A 26,520-nucleotide genomic window follows, 5' to 3' on the forward strand; every position below is an offset into this window, starting at 1 on the left:
TAACGCTTTGTTTTCTATTAAAATCAACAAAATGCAATATATACAGATATCACACAGACCTGGGCCCTGGGACAGGAGGGTCAGGCCCAGTCAAGCGTAGGGAGGAAGTGAGAAGGGGTCATTTCAGTGCCGGGGAGGGAGCTTCTGGGCCCCGTCCCCAGCCATCACTCAATCCTGCCTATGACTACCAGAAGGGGGGGTGCAGTCAGGCCTACCCCAGCCCCATCCCACGAGGAGCAGGACTACCGAGCTGAGGTCAGGAGTTGGGGGAGAGGAGGAGGAGGAGGAGGAGGAGGAGGAGGAGGGAGCAGGGGGGGAGCACACACCACGGGCTTCATCCCACTTTCTGGGGGTTTGAGGCCCTCACTCCCTGCTCGTAGGTGACCCGCTGGCTGATGAGGTATTGAGCGGCTTGCGTGGCCGCGGGGCTGCCCGTGATGGTGACCCGCCGGTTCCGCGTGCCTGGCAGGAACTCGCCCTTCTTGGAGATCTGGATGCGGGCGCCTGTCAGCTCCTGGTACTCCACCAACGTCTTGCCCCCCTTGCCCAGGATGGCTCCCACCAGGTTCTCAGGCACCGCAATCTCCACCAGCTCCTTGGCGCTCTCGGCTGCCAACTTCTCTGCCGTCAGGAAGCCCCCGGCCGCCCCTGCCGCGGCTGCAGCGGCCACCAGCGGGCCACCCCCTCCGCCTGCCCCACCGCCCGCCCCGGCCCCGAGGTAGCCATTGGCGGCTGCGGCCAAGGCAAAGGACCCCAGGGCTCCAGGGGGTGGGGGTGGAGGTGGGGCGGCCCCTCCAGCTGGCCCGGCCCCTGCCTCACCCGCATAGGATGCCAGGAGGTTGGCAGCCGCGGCGGCAGCAGGATTGGCACCAGCGGCCACGGCGGCCAGGACCCCAGAGGCCGCAGCTGAGTTGAGGCCCAGGCCGAGGGAGTTGGTGTTGTAGCCATAACTGGCCAGCGTGTTAAGCGCCGTGCTGATGGCCAGCAGGTCGGTGCCCGAGAAGGCAGGCAGGGCGGCGGGAAAAGCTCCCACGCCTGCCAACCCCGCGGGGCCCAGGAGGCCAGAGGCGGCAGCGGCCGAGGCAGCGGCAGCAGCAGGCAACACATCCGCGGGGCTGGCGTACGGCGAGCCGGTGGGGTTGGAGTTGGCTACGGGGCCAGCCACGTTGGCGTAGCTGATGTTGAGGCAGCTGCTGCTCTGGGGATCTTCCTGTACCTTCTGCACGATGGCGCTCACGGCCTTGTGCACCTGCTCCGGCTCGCCGCTCACGGTCACCACGCGCTCCTGCAGGTTGATGCCCTCCGGCTTCTGGGACAGCTGCACCCAAGCGCCCGACTGTTCCATCACGGCTTTCACGGTGGCGCCGCCCTTGCCGATGATCAGGCCCGCCGTGCTGTTGGGGACGATCAACTTGGCCTGCGTGGAGAGTGACAGGGAGGGTGGCAGTCAGACACGGAACTGCAGTGTCCACTCATTCCTTCCCCCGGCTCTCAAGCGTCCGAAATCAGGCCCAGCACCAGTATGGTCCTACTGGTTGTTAAAAATACTGAAATACTCCCACACTGCTTGGTGAAAAAAGAGCTAGGACTCCAAGTCGCCTCAGTAGCTTCTTAGCCACCCTGTCGCGTGCCCCTGGGACCCCTGGGACGTCCCTTCCATCCAGCTCCTAAAGGCTTAATGGCTGACCCAGTGGGGGCCCTCTGGGACCCTGCTCCAAGCTCACACTGGTGCCCGTGCCCTCCTAGATCATCAAGCATTCTGACACCCAGTCCGAGAGAAGGCATCATTAGTCTCACTTTACAGATGAGACACGTGAGGCCTAAGGGGTGAAGGGACTTGCCCCGGGGTCACGCAGATAGCGAAGGAGCTGAAATCCAGCCTCACGGATTCCTGCTCCCTGTGCTTCCCACCCTGTGGCATGGTCACTCCACTTAACTTCTTTGTCAATGTCGCGGGCTGAATTGTGCCCGCCATCCCCACAATTCATATGTTGACTTTCCAACCCCCAGTATCTCAGAAGATGACTATATTTGAAGAGAGGGTCTTTAAAGAGGCAATTAAGGTTAAGTGAGGTCATTAGGGTTAGGGCCCTAATCCGTTGTGACTGGTGGCCTTATAAGAAGGGGAGATTAGGACACGGACACGCACAGAGGGAAGACCGGGTGAGGACACAGGGAGAAGGCAGCCACCTACAAGCCAGGAGAGAGGCCTCAGAAGAAACGAACCCTGCCGACACCTTGATCTCGGACTTGCAGCCTCCAGAAGTGGGAGAAAATGGATTGCCTCATTTTACCAGTTAGTGGTACTCTGTCAGGACAGCCCTAGCAATTGAATGCAATTGTCTCATCTGCAAAATGAAGATGATAAAACCTTAGGTCTGAGAAGCAGGGAGAAACCTGGTCCCTGGAATGTGGTGGTCACCCCTCGTCTCAGGTGCAGAGTGACCATCCTTTGCAGTCACCAATCTGTTCGGTCTTCATTCCAGTGGAAGTATTTAAAAACCACAGGTCTCCAAGAGCATTTCTACACAGATATTCCTCCTTCTCCATCCTTCCCACATCCCCTCAGACTTGTACAGTTTCTCTCTGAAGCTCTCGCCTCATCCTCTCCTCTCCACCCCCGAGCCAGACCCTGGGGTGTTTGGGAAATTTGTGGGAGCGGTTTTGGTTGTCACAAGGACTGGGGGCGGATGTGGGCATTCAGTGGGCAGAACCATAGATGCTTGTACCCCATAATGAGAGAGTCAGTTCCTCACAACGAGGAATGCCCCAGGTCCTGTACGACTTTTTTTTTTGTTTTGAGGAAGATTAGCCCTGAGCTAACATCTGCTGCCAATCCTCCTCTACTTTATACGTGGGACGCCTGCCACAGCATGGCTTGCCAAGCGGTGCCATGTCCGCACCCGGGATCTGAACCGGGGAACCCCGGGCCGCCGAAGTGGAACGTGCGCACTTAACCACTGCACCACCGGGCCGGTCCCCCTTGTATGACTTCTGAATGTCCCCCTGGACATTCATGTTGGTGAAAAATCTGTTTATAAATCCCTGAGCCAGAACTAAACCTATGACCCATGTAAGTACTAAGTATTTATTTTTTGCACGGTTTTAAGACCTCCTAAACTTTCCAGGGATGCAACTATCGGTAAGTCAAGGGAAGACGCTACTTTGTTTTGTTCCAAACTTAACCAAGAGGTGTTCATTTTAGAAAACTATGACATCAGTAGTAACGCCACTGGCATCGTTCAAGTCTCCAATACTAGACTCCGGATCACGGCGTTTGTCGCTGTCTAACTCACTTAGACTCTGTTAGGTGTGAGCAGCTGACTATTTCATTATTTCTTCTACTGTGGTCCTGGCTGAGCATTTTACATGTTAAAAGTCATCTTATTTTATAACGTGTCACCTTCCTTTCATTTCTCCTTTATTTAAAAAAGTCTTCTTGGATGAAGAAAACCCACATCTGTACAATGGAATATTATTTGGCAATTGATTTAAATGAATGAAGTACTGATCCAGGTGACAACATGGAAGAATCTAGAAAACACTACACTGCGTGAAAGAAGCCGGGCACAAAAGACCACGCATTGTAGGATTCCATTTATAGGAATGCCCAGAACTGGCAAATCTATAGAGACAGAAAGTAGATTAGTGACGGCTTAGGGCAAGGGGGGCAGTGAGCTGGGGGGATTGGGGGGTGATAGCTGAGGAGATCAAGATTTCTTTTTGAGGAAATGAAATGTTCTAAAATTGATTGTGGTGATGGATGCCCAACTCTGAGTATAATAAAACCACCAAAGTGCATGCTTTAAACAGGCCCAGTGTTGTGTATGTGAATTATATCTCAGTAAAACCATTAAAAAACCTTATGGATGTAGATATATTACACACACACACACACACACACACACACACAGGTGTATATATACAATTTCAGAGAGTAAAGAGGGCATGGGAAAATATTTGTAGGAGAAAGGGGTCATGGGGTCTGACGGGGCCGAAAGATGCTGCTTTACGGGGTCTGTTCCCTGTTGATCTCTCTGACTTCAGTCCTTGCCTCTCTCCCCCTTGCTCACTCCACTGCAGACACACCAGTCTCCCTGCCGTTCCTCCCGTTTGTCCAGCTCGGTCCAGACTCAGAGCCTTTGCACCTGCTGTTCCCTCACCTGTGACACTTTTCCCCAGAAAAGAGCTCTCCCCTCTCTTCGTTCAGTCTTTGCACAAAGGCACCTCCTCGGAGAGGCCCCCTCTGACCGCCCAGTTATCAAAGCTTGTTTATGTGCCTATTTTATGTCTGCAGCACGGACGCCTCCAGATTCGCCGCCAGCTGCTAACCTCACATCTCTGGCGTGATGCTGAATGGACACCTCAAACTGCAAAGTTCAAAATGGAACTCCTCATCTTGCTCCTCAAATGCCTGTCTGCCAGGGTCTCCTCATTTCAGTACCTGGAAAATGAATCCTTCCACTACTCAGGCCCGAGAAGTATGAATCTGCTCTTCCCCCACATTCATCCAGTCAACATCCAGCCAGCAATTCTGTTGCTTTCACTTCCAAAGATATACCCTAGACTATTCTAGATTAAAAGAGACCAATGAGGCAGACAAGCAAAGGCAATGAATGGACTTGACTGAATCTTGGACACAAAAATACTCTATAGATATAAACGATGTTTTGGGGCAATGTGAGTACAGGCTTTTCCCTAAATAACAGTATGGAATGAGTATTAATTTTTCTAGGTGTGCTAATAGTAATACAATGATATAGGAGAGTGTCCTTGTTCTTGGGAGTCACATGCTGAAGTATTTGGGGGTAAAGAGTCATGAAATCTACAACCTATTTTCAAATGGATGGCAAACGACAAACAGACAACAAAACCAACCGAGGTGTGTGTGTGTCGACTCTAAGTGCGGTGTACAGGGAGTGCAGTGTATTATTCTCGAAACATTTTCAGAATAAAAAGTTAGGAGAAAAAAATATATGCCCCAATACTCCCTTCCCCTCTTTTCTGCTTTATTTTTCTTCATAGCACTCTTCACACTCTGGCATCCTACACATTTTACTTATGTACTTGCTTCTTTTCTGTTTCCCCACGAAAGAATGAAAGATCCCCGAGGGTAGAGATTTTTTTTTTTTTGAGGAAGATTAGCCCTGAGCTAACATCTGCTGCCAATCCTCCTCTTTTTGCTGAGGAAGACTGGCCCTGAGCTAACATCTGCTGCCAATCCTCCTCTTTTTGCTGAGGAAGACTGGTCCTGAGCTAACATCCGTGCCATCTTCCTCTACTTTATATGTGGGACGCCTGCCACAGCATGGTGTGCCAAGCAGTGCCATGTCCACACCCGGGATCTGAACCGGAGAACCCTGGGCCGCCGAGAAGTGGAACGTGCACACTTAACCGCTGCGCCACCGGGCCGGCCCCGAGGGTAGAGATTTTTATCTGTATTGGTTACTACTGGGTTCTCAGTGTCCAGAGGGGACCTGGGTATATACTCAGCAAAGGGTGGATGAATGAATGGATGGATGTAAGAATGAATGATGACATGGCCAAAGGACCAAGTAGGAATGGGGCTGGGTGGAGGCAGCCAGGTATATCTCACCTGGTGGTGTGTGTGAGTGTGTGTGTGTGTGGTAAGATGATGTGCATTTGGGTAGCCAAACTCAGCCAGATCTGAGTTTTCTAGATTAACTGGAAATTCTCATTTGTTAAATGTAAAGCAACCTAGCTTTCAAATGTTGGCAACCTCTTTGAAATGTCTCACAACCACTGTGTAGCAGCCAGGCCACCAGTCTGTAGTCTGTACACACAGATCCCTGAAAAGCTGCCTTGGACTCTGGAGACACCTGCTCAGGTTTGAATCCTGGCTCCACCACTGATGCTGGGCCTAATCTCTTTGAGACTCAGTTTTCTCATCTGTAAAATGGGGATATTCATACCGCCTCCATATGATTATTGAGAGGCCTAATTGAAATCATGCATGAAATGATGAGCCTGAAATTCAAGCATGACCACAAGTGGCCAGAAGTGAGTAAGGCTGCCCTTCAGGTGACTCATAGTGCCCACCACTCCCAGCTTACACCTGGCTACCTCCCCTCAGTCATGTTTCTGCTTGGCCCCTGTGGGCATGTCATCATCCATTCATTCAAATAAGCAACATTTGCTGAGGACCTACTGTGTGCCGAGCATAGGGTACCACATGACTGTGCAATTAATATGTGCCCATAGTAGGCACTCAAGAAATGATCATTGTCATTGTTGCCCCCAGGGGCAGAACCGGGTTTAAGTCTCACAGCTGTCACACAGCCACCATGGAAAACATTCTGGCAGTTCTTTAAAAAGTTAAACATAGATTTATCGTAGGACCAGCAATTTCACCCCTAGGTTTACACCCAAGAGAACTGAAAATATATATCCACATAGGTTCATTAGCAGCATTATTCATAATAACTAAAAAAGTAGAAACCACCCAAATTTCTATCAGTTGTTGAACAGACAAACAAAATGTGGTATCTCCGTACAATGAAATACTATTTGGCCATAAAAAAGGAATTAAGTTTTGATATGTGCTACAATATGGATGAATCTTGAAAACATTATGCTAAGGAAAAGATACCAGACAGAAAAGGCCATAGAAATATCAGTCAATTTATACAAAATAGCCAGGATAGGCAAATCTATGGACACCAAAAGTAGATTGGTGGTGGGAGGGGCTGGCAGAATGGAGAGTTAACGGGCGTAGGGCTTCTTTGTGGGGTGGTGAAAATGTTTGGGAATTGGATAGTGGTGATTAATGCACTACTTTGTGAATATACTAAAACCACTGAATTAGACATTTTAAAACGGTGAACTTTGTGTAGTATGTGAATTATGTCTCAACATAGCTGTTATTTAAAAAAAAAATCATTAGGGAAAAAAGAAGTCTGACAAATCAAGAGGACAGAACAGTAGAATGTACAAAACCAGACCGAAGAGCGAAGAGATCCTTTGGATGTGACACAGCATTTCAGAGAGAAGCAGGAAGGATGGAACCTTTCCATCCCAGCAACTGTGTTCACCAAGCAATAGTGAAAATAAATGCCTTTATCTCTCTGTGCTTATTTCTTCCTCTCCACAACTGACATAACCACAGCTGCTCCAGACAAGTATTGGGAATATTCAATGACTAAAGTGACTAAATATTCAGTGCTAGTGCCTGGCACGTGGGAAGCCCTCTGAAAACAGTAGCTGCCTTCGTGCTAGGCCCAGATTGTACAACCACAGAGCATCTTAGAGAGATCCACAGAAGCAGTTCCGTAGAATCCTGGAGTCCCAGGAAACTAGAACAGGAGAATCTTAGAATAATATATGCCTAGAATTTTGGAACCACAGAGCCATAGAATTGTAGGAGGCGTAGAGCTAGAAAGACCTCGGAGACCATCTGTCCCAGTGACTTGCAAGTTTGGAGGTTTTAAAATAATAGTGATAATAATAATAATAATGAAAGCAACAGCAACAGCAACAGCAACTAACAGTGCTCACTATGTGCCAGGCACTTTTCTGAACGCTTTTGGAGAATAACTTAGTTAATCTTAGCAAGAACTCTGCAAGATAGGCACTATTATTACCACATTTTATAGGTTGGGAACCGGAGGCACAGAGAGGTTAAGTAACTTGCTCAAGGTCACACAGATAGTGAATGGCAGAGCCAGAGTCCATGTTCAGATTCCCAGGCCTGATTCCAAAAATTCAGATGCAGTGGCTCCAGGTTGAGACCCAGGAATCTGCATTTTAAGCTACCTACGTGATTCAGATACGAGCCAGGGCTGAGAATCAGTGGTCTAGCCCAGAGGTGGCAAACTGGTGGTCCTCAGGCCATCACCAGCCCACAGCCACACGGTGTTTTAAAAATAGAGCCAACCTTTCATAATCAGTTGATTTCAAATATTTCCGCCTTCTTTTGAAAAGTCTGCAAGATGTGGCAACGTTACGTCCACATTCCCAAAGGGCAAGACGAAAGTGGGGCTGAGTAGCAGCTGCCTTCTTAGGGATGGCATGACATCTCTACGGTGAGGCCACAGTCCCCTATCTTTTGTGTTCCCTTCCTGAATCCTGGAGGCATTTCAATTTGTAACCCCTGGTTCGTCCCAGCTCCAACACCGGAAAGAAAGGGAAACTGAGGCTTACAGAAGGGAAGAAGACGCAGAGGAACACAGCAGGTTCAAGGCAAAAAGGGAACAGACCTGTCTCCCTGACTCAGAAATCCCATAATAACAATAACAACAGCCAACAGTTTTCGAGAACTTTCTATGCATTAGGCATACATGCTAAGTGCTTTGAGAACATCAATCAACACTAACCACCACCTTTGAGTAGGTACCATAGTGAATCTCACTTTACAGATGAGGAAAACTGGGCACAGAGAAATCAAGTCATTTGCTCAAGGTCACACAGGTGAGAAGTATCCGTGTTGTTGCTTCAACTCAACATGAAACTCCGGAGCCTGAGCCTTCAGCCATTATCTCGCTCATTCTTTGGAACCCCTGGGGAATAAGGCAGGAGGAAAATCCCGGTCCTATGACCTTTCCACTCCACTGTCTCAGACTTGTGGCCGCGACCGAGGCGGAGGGACGAGGCAACCCCCTCGCCTCTCTGGGAACCGTGGGTCAGCTGTGACCTGCTGGCGGCCAGGGGCTCGGGAGAGGCCCGGCGGGGCGCGAGGAGCAGAGCCGCTTCAGCACCAAGGACAGCAGCCGCGCTCCACGCGCCGAGCCCGCAGCCTCTTTTTTGGGCGCGATCCGCAGGGCACGCGCCTGCTTCCAGGGCTTTCCGCCCACCGTCTCCGCAAGAGCTTGGGGGAACTCAGGTCCGTGGTCTTCCCCCACCTCAGGGCAACAGGAATTCCCAATCATTCCAGATTTCTTTTAGTGAGGCCCTCTCTTTCTCATCTTTGCTTCCAGGCAGACGTAAGAACCCCTCACCAGTGGCCTGTCCGCCCGCCCCGGGCTTCCCGCCTCTTTGCATCGCGTGTGCGTGTCTATGGGAGCGGGGAAGGGGAGAGAAATCGCGGGGCGTGCGCAGCCAGCCCCGCGTTCCCTTCCCTTTCGCTCCCTACCGGGGCACCGTGCCGCCAGGGGCTTTGCAGCGAGCCCACCTGCCCCGCGTGCACCGTGGTCGTGGCAACCGGGGAGTCCCGGGAAGCGATTGGTCGGCTCCCTGCCACGCCCATACGCGCTGCTTCCCCGTCACTGAGGCAACGCAGAGGCGCTGCCCTCCTCCTTCCATCCCTCCTGGAGAGGGACCAGTCCCTCTTCTCGCTAACGAAACACCATTTTCCCAAACGGTGGCTGCTCCCATACAGTAATTAATGGAAAGAGGGGAGCATGAGAGGCCACTGCTAAACTCTTTTGGATAGGATGGGCTGTCACTGAGATCACTTCCGGTGAGAACAGGAAGGGGGAGGCAGGCTGCTCCGAGAGACAATGGGATGAGGTGGAAGGGAGGAGAGGATGTAGACAATCCCAGGAAGGAGGGATAAGTAGGAGGATCTTGGTTAACTTCTCCCAGACCTTCCCGCTTGCTCTGAATCAAGCCCACTCCTAGAGGTCTGGACTCCCTAGGCTGACTGCCTAATCATACTACTAACCACTACCGTGTATTTGATTGATAAGCATTTTATCAGCATTTATCTCATTGAACCCCTACAGTACTCCAGCGATGTGGGAGACGTGTCTTATCCCAGATCTCAGCAGTTTTACAGAAACCCAGTGTCTGTCCCTGCTGACCTGCTTGGCTCTGTCGGGGTTCATCGTGGTTTGGGGTTGAAGGATGTTGACCACTTCAGGCTTGGTCATTGCTTGTGGGATTTCTCGGACCTTCTCGGCAATAAAGCTGTGCACAGCGTTCAAGGCCTCTGCTGTGCCTTGTACCAGGCATACTCGCTCTGTGGTTCCTGTTGAGCAAGGAAAAAGAGAGGGCACACTCGTCAGACGGGAATGGGGACATTCCTGAGAGACAGGCCCCATTTAATGGAAAGGGAAAAGTGGGGTCCAGACAGCAGACCTGACTGGCCCCAGGTCACATGGTGAGCCCAGGCAAGCTGATGTGTGCTCCCAGGCCGTGATGGGTGGCTGGGGAAGTCAGTAGAATCCCTGTGTTATAATCTGCACTTCATCGCCCTCCCTTAAAACAACCCCAGGGGATGGAAGAACGATGCTTAAGTGCTTTGCGATGCCCACAGCAGCCCTGGGCAGGGGAGACAGGGCTCAGCTGCTTCTTCCCAGTCCTTGCTGGCTCCCGGTTGCTCTGGCAACCATTCACTCGCTCCCCCCCCTTCCAGAAGCCGGGAGCTCAGGCCTGCAACGGTTGCCACAGTAACTGGAACCCCCTTATCGGTCTGGCTGGCCGGGTCCTCAGCCCACCCCCAGGGGGACGAGGGACGAGGCCTCGTTGCCATGACAACCCCTGAAAGCCTGCAGCGTCGGCCTCCGGGCTTTTGGAGAGGATGGGGCAGGGCTGGGGGATGGGGGAGACAGAAGAGGCCTGAGCGCCTGCCTGGACCCACCAGATGGAGGGCTGAGGGGTGGGGGAGGACAGAGGTGTGCAGAGGGGAGAGCAGAGTGGTCAAAGGCAACCCACGGAAGAGTGGGGACTAAGAGACAGAGGGAGGAGGGTGGGATGGGTGCCTTTGCTGGAGACACTCCAGATAGTGGCTGTGGTTCGTACCTGGGCATCCTTACTACGTGTGTGTGTGTGTGTGTGTGTGTGTGTGTGTGTGTACTGGGTGGGGGAAGAGGAGCTAAATCTGGGTGGTGTTAGGATACGTGTGTGGGAGAGAGAGTGGGTGACACGGCGACCAGTGTGAATCTATCTGTGAGGCTGTTGGGGGGGTGTGTGTGTATGTGTACACGTGCACGTGTATACTTGAGAGATCTGCCTAAATTGTCTTCAGACTGAGATATAAACACACCGCATGATGGAGTGATTCTAGTAAAGATGTTTGTGTGCACTCTTGTGTGTGGGAAAGAGGCTGGGTGTCACTGAGATGTTCAAGGTTACGTACACTATTTGTGAGACTGAGCTGTGTGTGTGAGAGTCTGAGAGAAAGAAAGAATCTCACGCAGCAGCATCGAGGCTGTACACTGAAGGTGCACCACTTTGAGGCTGGATGACAGCGTGTGTCTGTGTGTATGCATGTGAGTAAGGGAAAGAGACAGCCAGACACCTCTAGGTGTTCAAAAGATGATTTGGACGACCGGTGTCTGGTATGCATGTGTACGTGTACGTGTATGTGTGTGTGTATAGGGAACAGACAGATAAGACTCTATGAATGATGTGAAAGAGAAAGGGAAAGAGATCAACAGGCAGACCCAGGCGTCCGTGTGTAAGACGGGACGACTGATATACTTGTGTGTGTGTCTGAGTGTATGTACTCCAGCCAGACAAAGGAGACTCTACTACGACTGGCTGGTGCGAGCATGTGGGTGCCTGGGTGAGCCGGGCATGTCTGGTGTGTGGAGCGTGTGTGTGTCTCTCCCTGGGTGGGAGTCTGTCTGCAGGACCAGTGAGCTCCCTGGGTCTGGAAAAGGTCTTGAGTGTGTGCCAGGCTCCATGCCCCCGTGTGTCCGGGACACTTAGGGGTGAGTGTCCCGTGTCCTGTGGGCATTTCAGTGCAGCATGCTGGTGCCACCACCCTGACCCCTCGCTTGCCATCTCTCAGCCCCGCTTGCCAGTCTCGCCATGGGTCTGGGTGTCACTGTCATGGGCCACTTGTGGACTTGACATTCCCCATCTCCTTTGGGCCACTGTTCCTCACTCTTACTCCCCCTCACCCCAGAACAATGGCTTGGCCTGAGCCAAGGGTGAGTCAGCGTGCAGGCTGCCTCCGTCTGGGTGTAAATAGGAAAGGGTGTGGGTCAGGGTGGGAACTGGGGGTGGGGCTGGGTGGCCCCAGGGAAAGCCTGGCTGAAGTGGCCAAGCTCTCCATCTATGCGAGGCTTCCTTCCAGCTCAGGGGGTCTGTGATCTCTTACCCCCTTGGAGTTCTTTACTGGGGTCCACAGGGACTTTGAGGGGCTCAGTTAAACCCTGAAAGAATGTCCAACAAAAACATCTGGTGCTTACATAATGGCACACAGCAGGCACCATTCTAAGCACTTTATATAGATTTGTCCACTTCATCTCTGAGGCACATATTAAGATATGATTATTCCTGATTTACTGCTAAGGACACTGAAGCACAGAGAAGATTCGAGGTTGGTCCAAGTTCACTCAGCCGGTAGTGAAAGATCAGGCTTTTGAACTTCAGAGTCTGGGCGTTTAGCCACTGCACCACCCAGTGCTAAACTAGGGGGGTGTGGTGTGTGTGTTGGGTGGAGGTATAGAATGATTGCCCTTGTTTTTGTTTTTGTTTTTTTTTTTTTTTTTGAGGAAGATTGGCCCTGAGCTAACATCTGACACCAATCCTCTTCTTTTTTGCTGAGGAAGATTGGCCCTGAGCTAAGATCTGTGCCCATCTTCTTCTACTTTGTATGTGGGATGCCTGCCACAGCATGGAAGCGGTGCATAGGTCCACCCCCAGGATCCGAACCAGTGAACCCCGGCCGCCGAAGTGGAGTGCACAAACTTAATCGCTATGCTACTGGGCCAGCTCCATTGCTTTTGTATTTTTGATAGTAAAAAAGAATATGTATGAACATATTAAGTAGTTGCTTAAGATTTCACACTTTGGCACATATACGTTATAAATCAATAAAATTTAGAAAAATGTGTGTGTCTATGCTTTTCTTCTGGGGGTAGAGTCCAGAGCTTCAGGCAGATGCTCAAAATCCGGAGGAGGTGAGGATCACCAGGGTGTCACAGTGAGGGCACGGGGCTCTGTGTGGCCATGGGAAGCGACCTGCCTCTTGCTGGGTCTCGGTTTCTCCATGTATGACCCAGAAGGATTGAATCTGCAGCTTGGGGTTTCCTGTACCAAGGAGGGGAAACCCTCTGTATGCTCTGCCGCTCCCGTGGGGTTAAAGCCAGGTAGGTTTTTGTTTTACATAGTAGACACACGAGTGCAGTGTGTGTGTGTGTGTGTGTGTGTGTGTGTGTGTATGTGTGTAATTACTAGGCCCAGAGGATCCTTTCAATTTCTCCATTGTCATTTCTCACCTGTTCTGTATGCTTCAGTCACACTGATCAAACCACCCCTACCTTTGCATATGCTATTTCATCTTTCTGGACCACCCGTCACTGCTCTTTACCTAGCTCACTATTACTTATTGCTCTGGGCTCCTCCTCCAGGAAGCCCTTCCAGACCTCCCCAGGCTGGGTCGGGTGCCCTGTCTAGGCTCCAACCATAGTCTGGGCTTCCCCCTCCCAGTTTTGGCCACACTTGATCGTCACTGGTGTTCCGTCTGTCTCCCCTACTGGGCTGTGAGACCAGCATCTCAGTCACTGTGTGTTCCCGTCTCCGTCTAGCACAGGGCTGGTGTAGAGGAGATGCTCAGAGAACATGTGTTGAATGAATGAATGAAAGGGTGTCAGCCAAGAGCAGAGGGAAATACGCTCTTTGTCCCGTGCAGCAGCATCTCCATTTCTTATGTTCCTATGGTTCCTGGGAGGCCCTAGGGACAGGACTAGGTGTGGGGGGCTGCGTCCTGAGTCAGGAGCCGACACCTGCTGTGTGATCTGCAAGTTCCACATCAGGAGTGAGGAGAGGGGCTCGATGCACGTCCCGGGGCTGAGAGATGCTGGCTCACATGGCTTGTTTGGCCCAGGAGAGTCAATGACTATCCCATCCTCTGGGGTACTCAGCTGCTTGGCCTGTGGGGTGTGTCACTGAGTTGGGAGGGGATGACGTGTCTCACGTCACAGAATGTGACCCAGAGGCAAGGAACCAAGTGTCCTGGGATGCGTGTCCCAAGCAGAGGTCTTGTCCGTATCTTGTAGGCTAGAGGGGTGTGGGGCAAACCGGGCCAGGGTGGAAGAGAAAAGGGGGAGGTGTGTCTGGTTCCCTGGACTTTTCTCTAAACCTCTTGCCAAAGCTGCTTAGTGAGATGGGAGGGAGGAGAGAAAGAGAGAGAGAGGAAATGAATGTGTCCTGACCCCCGGCTCCAGCTCTGGTGTTTGACCTAAAAAATCCAAGGGGATTAAGGATGAACCAGAAGCAGCGCTGGACCAAAGATGCAATTCAGGGGCCTTCCCTGGATCCCTAGACGTCAAAGCTGGGGCACTGGTCTTGGGGGGGAGATGTGGAGGAATGAGAGATGTTGAGGGGCATTAGGGAGAGTGGAGGGGCCTTGGAAAATTTATGGTTGGGGGGAGAGAGAGCGCTGGAGGAGAGGCAGAAAAAGGGCTGGGTTGGGAGACAGTGCAAAAACCCACAAGGGAGCTGACACTTAGGAGAAAGAAAGAAACACAAAGAGAGAGATGGGCCAGCAGAGGCAGAAAGAAATGAGGGGCAACCCCAGCAGAGAATGACCTCTTTGAGGGGGGCTGCTAAAGATTGGTTGACTGAATGATTAAGTAGAAAGGAGCGTTGGGAGAGCAAGAGAAAGAAAAATATGAGACTATGAGAGGTGGAGGGAAATGAAAAGCTGGAGAGAGATGGGAAGACAGAAAGGGAGGGAAAGAGGAGGAGAGCGAGAGGGAAAAGCAGAGACAGACAGTGGGATGGGAGACTCAGAGAACAAGAGGTGGAAGCTATCCCCACAGAACCAGAGAGACAGAAGCAAAGAGAAGAGCAGGAGGCCACAGAGAGGCCGAGGGGAGCGGAGACTGACACAAGATGGGAAAGTCGGAAACAGACGAGAAAGAGACACAGAAAGAATGGCACAGACAGAAAACCAATGAGACTCACATTGGGCAAGACGGGGTGATAGAGAAATCCAGAGGGAAACAGTGGGGTATGTGTAACACAGACGGCTGCTCCCCAAGCCCTGAGGGACACCCTGACACCTGCCTCCCTGCCGGCTCCCCGCCCCCCCCCCACCCAGTTCCTCCAACTGACCCAAAGGGGCAGGTGTGTGGGAAAGGGCACATCTGCCAGCACATCATGCAAATGAGCTCATGAATATGCAGCAGGCCCATTGTCTTGCCCTGCCCCCACCCCCATCTGCTAGGGCCTGGCCCTTGGGGCTGAGGGAGTCCCCCCCACCACTATCACTGCCCCTAGGGCGGCCCTGCCCCCTCATCCAGGGCCCAGGTGGGTGGGACAGGAGGGAGGCTGAGGGCCGAGCGCTGGGCCGGGGCTCACCCGGATAGAAGTCTTTGGACTTAGAGAGCTTGATGGTGGCACCCGTCTCCTTCTGCAGCTGCACGATGGTCTGGCCGCCCTTGCCAATGATGGAGCCTGCCGCGTAGCTGGGGATCAGCACCTTCAGGAAGTACTCGCCTTCCTCTGCAGGGGCACACGGCGGGGAGGGGAGTCAGGGGAAGGGGTCTTCTTCTCTGGACCGTACCCCCGGGGGTGGGCGCCAGCAGGGGGTGGGCGAGGAAACCGTTGGCACCACAGTAACAAACAGGAGCAACGACCATGAGAACAGCAGTAAAGGAAAATCCTACAAATCATGATCTTCATTCATTCATTCATTCATGCATTCATTCCACAAACAGTTCCTGAGCACCTGCGTGGAGCCTTCTAGTGAAGCAGCCATGAAGAAAACAGACAAAGCTCCCTGGTTTTGCAGGCAGTTGAGGCAAAATAAGGCCAGAGAGCTTTAGTGATTGAGCCAAGAGCTCGCACAGCTACATTATTCTAGAAGGGGGAGACAGACAGTATGTTTTATGTCAGATGGTGGCAAGTACTCCGAAAACAAAAACAGGCAGGAAAGGGGACTGGGGTGTAGGGCTGCACGGTCAGATCCCTGGCCAGGAAAGCCCTCCCCAAGGATGTGGCATTCTTTGTTTATCAAACACCTCTACAGCACCTCATTTGCGCTGGACTGCGTTCCAAGTACTTTACAAATACCAGTTCTTTTGATTTTCACACTGATGCTATGAAAGAGGTACTTTCATAAACCCATTCTGCAGGTGAGGAAACAAAGGGAAAGAAGTTGCCCCAGTTCTTCTCCCAGAGCTGGGAGGTGGCAGAGCTGAGATGGGAACCTAACCTGTCTCCAGACTGTGGAGGAGGGAGCGGAACCACGTGGCTGTGTGGAGGAAGAGCACGTGCAAAGGCCCTGGGGTGGGATTGTGCCTGGGTTGTCTGAGGGAGAGTGAGGTGGCCAGTGTGACTGGGGCTGAGTGAGGGAGGAGGAGAGTGGGAGGCGATGAGGGCTGCGAGGGGTGGTGGGAGTGGTGGGGTGTCGGGGCTCAAGGGTCGTGGTGAGGTCTTTGGCTTTTACTGTAAGTGAAGTGGGAGCCACGGGAGGGCTCTGAACAGAGCAGGAGCTGGCTTAGGTTTCAAGAAGATTCCTCTGACACCACGAGGGGAGCAGACTGCGGAGTAAGAGTGGAAAAGCTGGGAGCCCAGCGAGGAGGTGACTGCCATGGTCCAGGCAGGAGGTGACGGCAGAATGACTGGTGGGAGCAGCGAGGGGGGCGGAGGGCTGGACTTTGGAAATTTTCTCGACACTCGCTATGGACCCAGCGCTGTGTCGAGTGCTTTGCAAGCTTGAGCTCATGCATTCCTCACAAGTTCCCAGTGAGGTGCATAGAATGAGCTCCATTGTTACACAAGAGGAAACTGAGGCACAGAGGGGCTCCGAGAGAATCAAGGTCAGTAGCCCGAGGGCACCAAGCCAGTTGCCGAGTTGAGGTTCACATGCAATTCTGCTTCATTCTTGGCCCTCCCTTGCTTAACACCCTCCCCTGCAGGTGGCTAACAGAGCCTCGAACACCTAGAGGCGGCGGGTGATGCCAAGGGTCCTTTGCGCGGCATTGGCCCTTCTTTGCTATGGACCAATGTCCCTGGTCACGTGTCAAGCACTTTGATAATGCAGCCTCAAGGCAAGTGTCCAGCCTCTCCTACCTTCTAGCCAAACTGTTGCCCCCAAGACCTCCTAGGGGAAAAATTCTGGAGCCTTCTCACTACAAGCCTCTTTGTGATCTGGCCCTGTCCACCTTTCCAGCTTTGAGTCCTCATCTTCCCCTTTGGGCACCGGACACACTTTCCTTTTCACTCCTCAAAGTCCTCTCCTCCAACCCACCCCAGGGCCTTTACACATACTCCGAGCCTGGAACTCCCCTCCCCCAGTGAATTCCTCTTGTCCATTGGGTCCCCACTCAAACGTCCCTTTTTCTTGGAAGCCTTCCTTGAACTCTGATGAAGAGATGGACCCCTTGCTTCATGCCATCAGAGCGGTGTGGCACAGAGGTGTATGGTGGGTCACGTCACTAGAGCTCACCCTTGTGTCCTGGGGACTCACTCAGTGGCCAGCACATAGAGTAGGCAGGCCGTAAATTCTGGGAAAAGATAGGGAGGAGCCAGGCCATTCTGCTTCCCAAGCTTAAAGTCCCAAACCATCCCCCCGTGGTTTTTCAACTTTTTCTTTTAAAGCAAAGGAAACCTATCTTCAATGTCTCACATGAAACGCCAGCATACAGAGCAGATAAAAGAGAAACGGCTCTGGTGAAAGTGGGGGAAGGGTGGGGGGCGGGGCACTGGGAGTCCTGCCCATCACCGTCTGGTCCCTTAAGACAAGGTTCTGGGTCCCCTGATGTGTTAAGATGGGAGTATGGAGGCAAGAGGCTGGATGTGGCTTTGCAGGCCCGGGGAGGGGGTCCAGAATTAAGGGGTTTCCCTGAGCCCAAGGCAATCCTCTTAAACTTGCCTAATCAGACTATTAAGCCTATTAGATAATTAGCCCACGAGGGTGACTTCCCATGAATCATCCTGACCCCCCCCCCCCGGGGGGAATTCACTTTCTTCCCTGGGCTCACGGAGGTGGCCCCTTGCCTGCCCTGCCCCCAAACCTGTTAAGGAGATGGGGGCCCAGTTCTCCATCTCTGGAAGGCTCAGAAAGACAGTCCCACTAAGACTCCGTCCTCTTTCCTTCTCTGACCTCACTCCCCATCTTCCCTTCAGTCAGAGCCTCTTCTCCAGCTTCCCTTTTGTTTTTAGGAAGATTAGCCCTGAGCTAACATCTGCTGCCAAATCCTCCTCTTTTTGCTGAGGAAGACTGGCCCTGAGCTCACGTCCATGCCCATCTTCCTCTACTTTATACGTGGGACGCCTACCACAGCATGGCTTGCCAAGTGGTGCCATGTCCCCACCCGGGATCCGAACCGACAAACCCGGGCCGCTGAAGTGGAATGTGCGCACTTAACTGCTGCGCTACCGGGCTGGGGACCCCCACTTCCCTTTAGAAGACAGAAGGTATTCACCTGCTCTGAAGAATACTGGGGATGCCCCACCCCATTTTCTGCACCCTCTCTCTCACACTTCCCAGGTTTCATCCGAGAATCATCATAGGCAATGGCAGAAACAACCCTAGACTGAGTGTGAATTTTGTCACTGACAGGCTGTGTGGTGTTGGGCAAGCTGCATCCCCTCTCTGGGTCTCAGTTCTCTCATCTGTGAAATGGGGACGTGATCGTGCTCCCTCACAGGGTTACTGTGAGGGATTAAATGATAAACTGTAAAGTCTCGGGCACACAGAGCACTGGAGAAACGTTAGATGTATTCAGCATCAGCATTATTATTATTCCCTATTTCATAAACACAAGTTCTCATGCCAATGGCTGGCACACGGTCAGCGCTCTATAAATGGGGAAATGAGCTTAGAGAAGCTTTGGGGCTTTGTCGGGAGAAAAGAGCAGGAGGGGGGACCCCGCTGTCTTCATGGCCTCTCCCTCTCGGGGCTGCCTCAGTCTCTTCCTTGCTTCTTGGAGGAGGAATGTCCTTTCACTGACAGAAGACCCTTCCTCCCGGGTCCTCCGGCCTCAGCATCTCTCCCTTCATGCCACCCTCTTGAATTTTGCCCTTCTAAGTCCCTCTCTGCTGTTATTTCCTTCCTTCTTCTCTCCCTCCCTCCAACAAATCCATCCTGAGCGCCCGCAACTGTGCCTCGTTTTAGGTGCTGGGGACACAGCGGGGAACAAGGCAGACAGCACATTTCCTTTAAGGCCACTCGCTTTTAAAATGGAAAAGCACCCATTTAAAGAGGACACTGAAAAATCATTGCTAATACTCAGTTTGAAGGGCTGGTTATATTTTCCCGTCCAAAGCACGTCAATAAAAACATACAGAAGTAAAGAAAAAAAAAAACAGTTTGTCCGTGGACCCCGTTTAAACCACCTCGTGGGTGCTCTGTGCTTCCCGCAACAGACTGGTGAATTCTGGAGCCCTCTCCTCAGGCCAGTGTCCTGCGGACTGTGACCCACTGAGACCCCTGCCTGTGGAAGCTCACAACTCTAGGTCCCAGGAGTTCCTATTGTGGCCACCAGTCTGCTCTGGTCCTTTTTAGAGTCTTCTGCACGTCACGTCCCTCTCGTTTGGGGGCTTTTCCCACCGTGTGAGTCCCACCTCCCCCAGGGGGAAGCCAGGCCTCTGTTTCCCAGCCTGCCTTGCGGCAAGGGGCAGGCACATGACCTCAGCTGAACCCGGACCCCCCCAGACCTCACACATCCTACCCCGTTGGAACAACCAAGGCTCCACTTGTGGAAAAGTTCTTCCTTCTATTGAAGGAGAATCTAGATACCAGAACTTTCCGCCCACCCACCCTCCACCCCGCTCTGAGCTCTTCCTTTGGGGTCCAGGCAGCAACCTCTACTCAGTGACAGGGACTGAAGAACTGAAGAGGAAAACATCAGCTCTCCCAATTAACCTGGTTTCTCTCCTGATGCAATTTTAAGCATTTCCACTTTGGGAAGGGGCTGTTTATCCTCTTCTAGACATTATGAGTCTCTGGTCTCCCCCTCCCTTTTGCGCCCACCTTCTCAGGAATGCTTCTGGAGGCTTCCAAAAAGCAACCCATACTCTCCCACCCCCTCCATAAATAATGTTTACCTACCCAAGAGATTAGGAGTGATGTGGTAAGAGTGGCATTTTTTACTGTCAGAGAGTTGGCCGGGAAAGATGGCTTTGATCTGGAGGAGGGTCATGAACAAGCAAGGGAGAGCTGAAGGGGTGGACGATGTAGAGGTGTTGTTGGTGGTGACAGTATGTCTGGGGGTGACCAAAGTTGGAGTGTGGTACCCATGGTATCTGCCCTTGTCTGGGGGTCGGAGGTGAAAGAGTCGCATGTTCTATGGAGGTGTGAGGAGGCTGGCGTGTGATGCTGACATCGTCATGGGGAGCGTGTGGGGACGCTGCTGGTGGAAGAAAAGAGATGGTGGGGTGTGGCGTGGGAGGGGCCTCGCTGGGGGGTGGGGCGGACCTCAGGTACGGGAAGTCTTTCCGTGAAGGATGGTGCTGCCCGCTCCTGTGAGAAGTGTAATCCAACCGGAGCGTGCTTCCGAAGCATCTGAAGGGAGGAGGTGCCGAAGGGTGTGAAGCTGTCTTTTAGTTGTGACACCGTCTCTGAGGGAGAGAAAGGCGGACCGGCTACGACGTCCTTGGGGCGAATCACCATCGGATGGTGAAACGGGACTATGACATTGTCAGTGGCACTAATAAGAATAATGATGCTGCTAGCTCTTGTTTATGGAGCATTTACCAGCTGCCAGGCCTCACGCTGGCTGCTTCGCATACATAGTCTCATTTAACCCACACAACAGCCTGGAGAGGGGAGGGAGAGCTTACGGTGCCCATTTTCCAGATGAGGAGACGGAGGCTCAGAGCAGTGAATCAACTTGCCTGAGGGTCACACACCAAGCTCACGGCAGTGAGGAGATGAACTCCAGAAGGTCGTACTCTAGGGCTCTTAACTCTGGCGACAGTGTCTTTGTGTCAAAGAGTAAGCGATGTTGGGCGCAAGATGCGGCTGGTGTGTAAGCTGCATTTGGGGTGTGAAGTGTGTGTGTGTGTGTGTGTGTGTGAGGGGAAGCTGCTGTTTCTGTATATTTGTGGGTGACAGAGGTGGGAATAGCCAAGAATACAAGGCTCATTCTAGTGACACCTTAAGTTATGATCCGGACTCAAGGGGGACATTCTTTGTTACTGTCCCACAGACTAGGGTCAACTATTTCGCCAACGAGTTCCTAACTGGAGTTTCCATCCAGCCTTTCACTCAAGTCCTCCTGTCCTTGTCACCCTCCTAATGGCATCTGCCTGCCAGTCATGGCGCCCAGGAGCCACTTGTCACAGACACCATCTCCTCTATCAGCCCCCAAGAACAGGCAGGAGTGGCAGGCTGGCACCGTGAGCAGCAGCTCGCTCTGCCCAATCTGCCACGTCTTACTGTGACACCCCAGAAAAGTCCCTCACCCCTCTGAGCCTCACTTTCCACACCTGAAAATGGGGTTCACTATAGCATCTACCCACACAACGGAGCTGGCCTCCCGCTTTCAAATCATGGCTACTCATTAGCTGACGGGCCTTGAGCTAATTAACCTCTCTGTGCCTCAGTTTTCATCTGTAACGTGGGTAATATAATAGAATTGTAAGGATCAAATGACTGGTCCGTGCCAAGCATTTTCCATAACTTTCTGGCACACTGTGGCACCATAAATGTTAGCCATTCTTATAATTTATTATTATTTCCTCATAGGGTATGGGGAGAATGAAATCAAATATTGCATGGAAGCCATGAAGCGATAATATTGGTAGCTATTGTTACTATTATAGTTGTGGTTGTCGTCATTTGCCCATTTGGCAGATGGTGATACTGAGGCTCAGAAGAGGGGTGGGGCTGACCCAGCGTCCCACGGTCGTGAATGTCTTATTGGAAAGAGACCTCAATATTGAGATGAAAGTCCTGGACCCTTGCCTAGCCCTGCCCCGGAGTGTTTTTGTAAATGTAAATGGAGGACTTTCCCTTCGCATCTCAGGGCCTCAGTTTCCCCATGGGTCAACGGGAGGGGAGGAGGCAAAGTCTGGAGGAGAGAGTCCCTAAGGGCTCATCCTAGTTTCCCCGCTGCTGAGGGAGAGGCAGGATGCACAGCGGTTAAGCACATGAGCTCTGGAACCGGGCAGCCCAGTGTTGGGTGGATCCCGGCCCCACCACTTCCAAGCTGTGTGACTTTGAGCAAGAGGCTTCATTTCACCGAGCCTCGGTTTTCCTCCCCTGAAAAAGCAGCTCAAATTGTCTCCCCTGAGGGTCGTATCGGGAAGGGATCCCCTGTCTCAGAGCCTGGCTCGTAGTAGGTGTCAGGAACTTGGACCTGACCGCGCCTGGCAGCATCGCCATTGTTAGGGGTGCTGCACTTAGAGATCAGACTTTGAGCATCTCAGCCCCTTTAAGAGAAGGACGAGCCCTCCCCGCCTCCCCACCCTTCCGCAGGGGGAGTGGGGCTGGACTGGCAGGCTGGGCTCAGGGACTGCCTGGGTCCCGGACCCTCTCAGGGACTGGGAATGGCAGTGGGGCAGGAAGGCGGGAAGGAAGCTGGCGGGGACATATTCATGTGTGTGCTGGGGGTGGGGAAGCAGGAAGAAGGACAGGAAACTCCCTCCCACCCCTCCCCCAACTTCCCTTTCCTCCCATTTCTGCTGGACACCCTCATGGGCAGCCAGGGGGTCCCTGATTCCTGTCCCACCTGGATGGGGGCAGGGGCTGGGATGGGAAGAAGAGGCTTGGCCTGTATTCATCGGAGGGGAGAAGGTGGAAGGTCCCCCCGCCAGCCCTAACTAGCGCCTGGTGGAGGGGACAAGGTGCATTCTGCCTGAGGCCATCCCTCTCTCGCGTCCGGAGGAAAAGGCCGGAGGAAGTGGAGATTTTGGCCAAGGTGACCGCAGGGAGGGGCGTGTCTGCTCTGGGGTCTCCCTCCTTCCGGGGAGCTAAAGGGCTGGGTTCTGGGATCCTGGACAAACCCAATCTTCTCCCTGAGTCCCCACCACAGACGTACATCTAGAGGTCCCAGCTTGTCTTTCATTCTCCGGTACACAAACCTCGGCAGGCCACACACGCAGTGAGGGTCCCTCTTGTCTTACAAACACACACCTTCTGTGGTGTCCAACATTCAGCCATCACACACATACTCTCTCTCTCTCTCTTATCATCCACACACACAATCATCCCCACATCTCTGGTGTCATCCACTCAACCATTTCACACACACACCCCTCCCCTTGTTACACACATCTGCACACTTGGGTGTCACACACACACACACACACACCCCTTCCCTTTTCATCCCCCTTGGGTGTCATACGCACATGTTCCCTGTCACACGGGTACCCATCCTTCTCTTCCCTTATTACACACCCTCATGTGTTTCACCCACAGAGCCCCAGCCTCTCCCTCGTCATACGCCCACCTTCCCTGTTGCACACACCCCCTCTGATGTCACTGTTGCACACCTCCATGTGTCACACCCAGCTACAGCGTCTCTGGAGTCACACCCACACTCTTCTTGTCACCAGCTTCTCCTGGTGCCACCCCACCTCAGACACGCCTGTGTCACACACTCAACTGCCTCCCCCTGATCCACACAGCCTCTCACAGCTCACACCCAGAGACGGCCCATTCGGCGTCCTCCACACACCCCCTTGCATGTCACACACACCCTCTCACTCATGTGTCACCCTCTGCCACAGCCCCCTCTGGGGTGACATGCACACTTTCCCTCATCACACATACCCCTTAGAGGGTCTCACACACGGAGCCTGGTCCCTCTCACCTCACCCTGTCTCTTGCACACACAGACACTCTATTTCCTGTCATATCCATAATCTCTAATGTCACACATTCAGGCCTTACAGGGCCCACAGGCGCACATGAACACACACACACACACACACACACCTGTCCCACCTACATATTCTCCCACCTAGCTTTACACACCCACCCTTTCCTCTGTTTCACCCAACACACCCACCCAGCTTGTCCCCACGCACGATCCCGCCCATGACCCACACATGCCTCCCTCTGGGACAACCCTTGCTCAGGACATCCCCAGGGAGGGAGGCTGGAAGCTCCGGGTCCACAGGCCTCCTCTACTCCTTCCCCTACACTGGCCAGGACGCGCCAGCCCGAGGACACCCCTGCCCCAAGGGGTCACATCACACACCCCTCAAGGACACAGAGACACCCGCCCAGAGGGACCCACGCCCCCCATCCTTTGCGCCCCCCCCAAGGACACTTACCACCCCCTCCCCCTCAACCCCTCTCATCCCAGACAAAGCTCGCAGCCCCGGCGCCGCGGCGAAAGGGACAAGGGGTCCGGCCCCCTCCCCAACTCCCCTCTCTGTCCCCCGGGCTAGGGAGGGGCGCCCTTCCCCTCCCCAGAGCCCTTGCACCTGCCATGGGGGGGGGGGGGGAGGAGAGAGAAAGGCGAGGGCGCCTGCCCGCTCCCTACACCGAGCCGCAGCCCTTTCTCACCTCCCGTGTTGCTGCGCTTGGTGCAGACCACCTCGGGGGGCGTTTCGAGGGGCCTCTTGCGGGAATCCGGGGCCTCGGGCTCCATGGGGGGGGCCTGGGGCGGCGGCTGCTGCTGCTGCGGCGGCTGCGGCGGCGGCGGCGGCGGCTGCTGTGGCGGCGGCGACGGCTGCTGGGGAGGCTGGGGTTGCGGCGGCGGCGGCGGCGGGGGCGGCGGCGGCTGCGGGGCCGCGGAGGCCGTGAAGAGGCCGTGCACCGCGCCGGCGGCCATCATCCTCATGGTGGGGGGGGGGCGGGGGACGGGGGAGGGGAGGGGGAGGGAAGGGGATGTGGGAGGGGGAGGGGGCGGCGGCGGCGGGATGGGGGAGGGGGAACCCCGGGGAGGGAACGAAGGAGGGAGCTGGATCTGGGGGGCCGACAGAGCCTGGAGGGCGGATGTGAGCAGGATGGGAGGGCAAAGGGGTCTCCGACAGGGCCCGGAGAGAACTGAGGGGTGGGGTCTCTCTCAAGATCACGGAGGCCGGGGACTGGCCGCACCACTGGGGGGACGGGACCCCCTTCTTTGCTGCCCCGGGCGGAGGGCCGAGCCCCCCAGACCCTGCTCGGGGCGGGGGGCCGGAGGAGCGGGGTCGGAGGTGGGAGGCGGAGGCGGCCGCTAGTGGGGACCCGGGGGGCGGCCGGCGCGGGCGGCAGCGGCGGCAGGGCTGGCGGTGGCTGCTGGCCCGAGCATCTTCCTCCCGGCGGCTCCCACCGCGGCCTGGCCCCTCCCACCCGCGCGAGGTCACGCCCATGTCGGCCAGGGCCACGCCCTTCGGCGCCCCCATTGGTCTGCCCTTGAATCCTGGACCACGCCCCTCTGTCTTGGCCACGCCCCTTCCCGCAGCTGCGGGAGAGACCTGGCTCCCCCAGGCTACCATAAGGTCCTTGGGCTCATCCACACCTTCTCCCCTCCTCACCTATAGTGAGCGTTTATTGAGCACTTACTATGGGGCAGGTCCGGCTCTAAGGAAGCGCTTCACAATCCTTCTCACATTCAACCCCCAGAGCAACCAACTCTGTAAGGTACCCTTATTATCCCTATTTTACAGACGACGAAACTGACCCTCAGCGACTTGCCATCGCTTGGTCAAGATAAGAAATGCAAGCTTCACAGTGCTTCCCAAACCCTGGCAGCTGGGAAGTTCCCCCTCAGATCTTTCATTCATCCCTTGAAGAATCGACACAGCGTTACTACAAGGGCTCAGAGGACTGAGTTCAATGAACACCTGAGTGAAAGCCTGTACACTGAGCCTAGCGTCCCACTGGCGCTGAATTCAAATCAACAGCAATTTTGAACCCGCTAAGAAGTGCCGGACGCTGTCCTAAACGCTGGGATACAACGGGGTACAGGACAGTCTTGGCCCTTGCGGAAGAAGTATTAGTATTCGTGTCTTTAAGGAAATCTGATTTTTGGATGACAAAGTGGAGGCCCAGGAAGGTGGAGTCTGGCTTATTCGGGGCACACAGGTAGACAGAGCGAAAACGGGGATTTGAACCCAGGGCGAGCTTAGTTTTAGAGGCTGAAGTCATTGGAAGTAGGGGGCCCTTCCTTGGGATGGATCGTCGCTAATGTTCAATGTTTTCTGATACGTGAATTTTCTTCTTCCTGGATTTTCAGTCTCCAAGGATTCCTTCCTTCCAAAGTCAGCCAGAGGCAGGAGTAGGCTCCCAGGGGCGTGGATGGGGGTTATTGTGGCAGTGGGGGGTCCCTCCCTCTGCTCCATCCCACTCCAGCCTCTCCCTTGCCATGATCCTAGGTCCCCAGGATGGGGAGGGTAGCAGATGGCCTGGGGTGGATGGGGTGGCCGCCCATCTGTCCCCTCCCCCCCATTGTCCCCGGAACCAAGGGGAATGGGAGGGGGTTGTGGTCCACTGCAGTCTCGGATCCTCCCCCTCCATCTTCCTGGAGGGAGCTGAGGAGCTGGTTGCCATGGAGACAGGAAGAGGCAGAGAGGGATGCAGGGAGATACTGGGGTCAGGCTGAGATCCACACCTTAGACCCTTTGAGTCACATATGCTCACAACACGCAGGTACATATCCCAACATCTGTGGAGTTGGGGGTGCACTCCCCCCCAACACACACACAGAGTCACACAGGCCCTTCCGCGGACACACAGGTGCACACTCAACAGTTTTACCCAGGCACACTCTGATGTATGAAGAA

General features: G+C 53.9%; 1 protein-coding gene and 2 long non-coding RNA genes across 3 annotated transcripts; 2 read left to right on the forward strand and 1 right to left on the reverse strand.

Annotated features, from left to right (window-relative positions):
* On the reverse strand, positions 1-25,059 carry NOVA2 (NOVA alternative splicing regulator 2). The gene is made up of 4 exons (XM_070633014.1): positions 24,320-25,059; positions 15,214-15,357; positions 9,759-9,925; positions 1-1,417 (listed from the first exon to the last, which is right to left on the reverse strand). The coding sequence occupies exons 1-4, from the start codon at positions 24,594-24,596 to the stop codon at positions 335-337; spliced, it is 1,671 nt and encodes a 556-aa protein (XP_070489115.1). The 5' UTR covers positions 24,597-25,059; the 3' UTR covers positions 1-334.
* Positions 9,205-9,906, forward strand: LOC139085487 (uncharacterized). The gene is made up of 2 exons (XR_011543814.1): positions 9,205-9,415; positions 9,681-9,906. It is a non-coding gene; the product is annotated as an uncharacterized lncRNA (long non-coding RNA).
* On the forward strand, positions 22,560-25,792 carry LOC139085489 (uncharacterized). Its single transcript, XR_011543815.1, has 2 exons — positions 22,560-22,724; positions 25,405-25,792. It is a non-coding gene; the product is annotated as an uncharacterized lncRNA (long non-coding RNA).
* Positions 25,793-26,520: the final 728 nt, after the last annotated feature.

Source organism: Equus przewalskii, chromosome 9 (genome assembly GCF_037783145.1).
Source record: "Equus przewalskii isolate Varuska chromosome 9, EquPr2, whole genome shotgun sequence".
Taxonomy (NCBI): domain Eukaryota; kingdom Metazoa; phylum Chordata; class Mammalia; order Perissodactyla; family Equidae; genus Equus; species Equus przewalskii.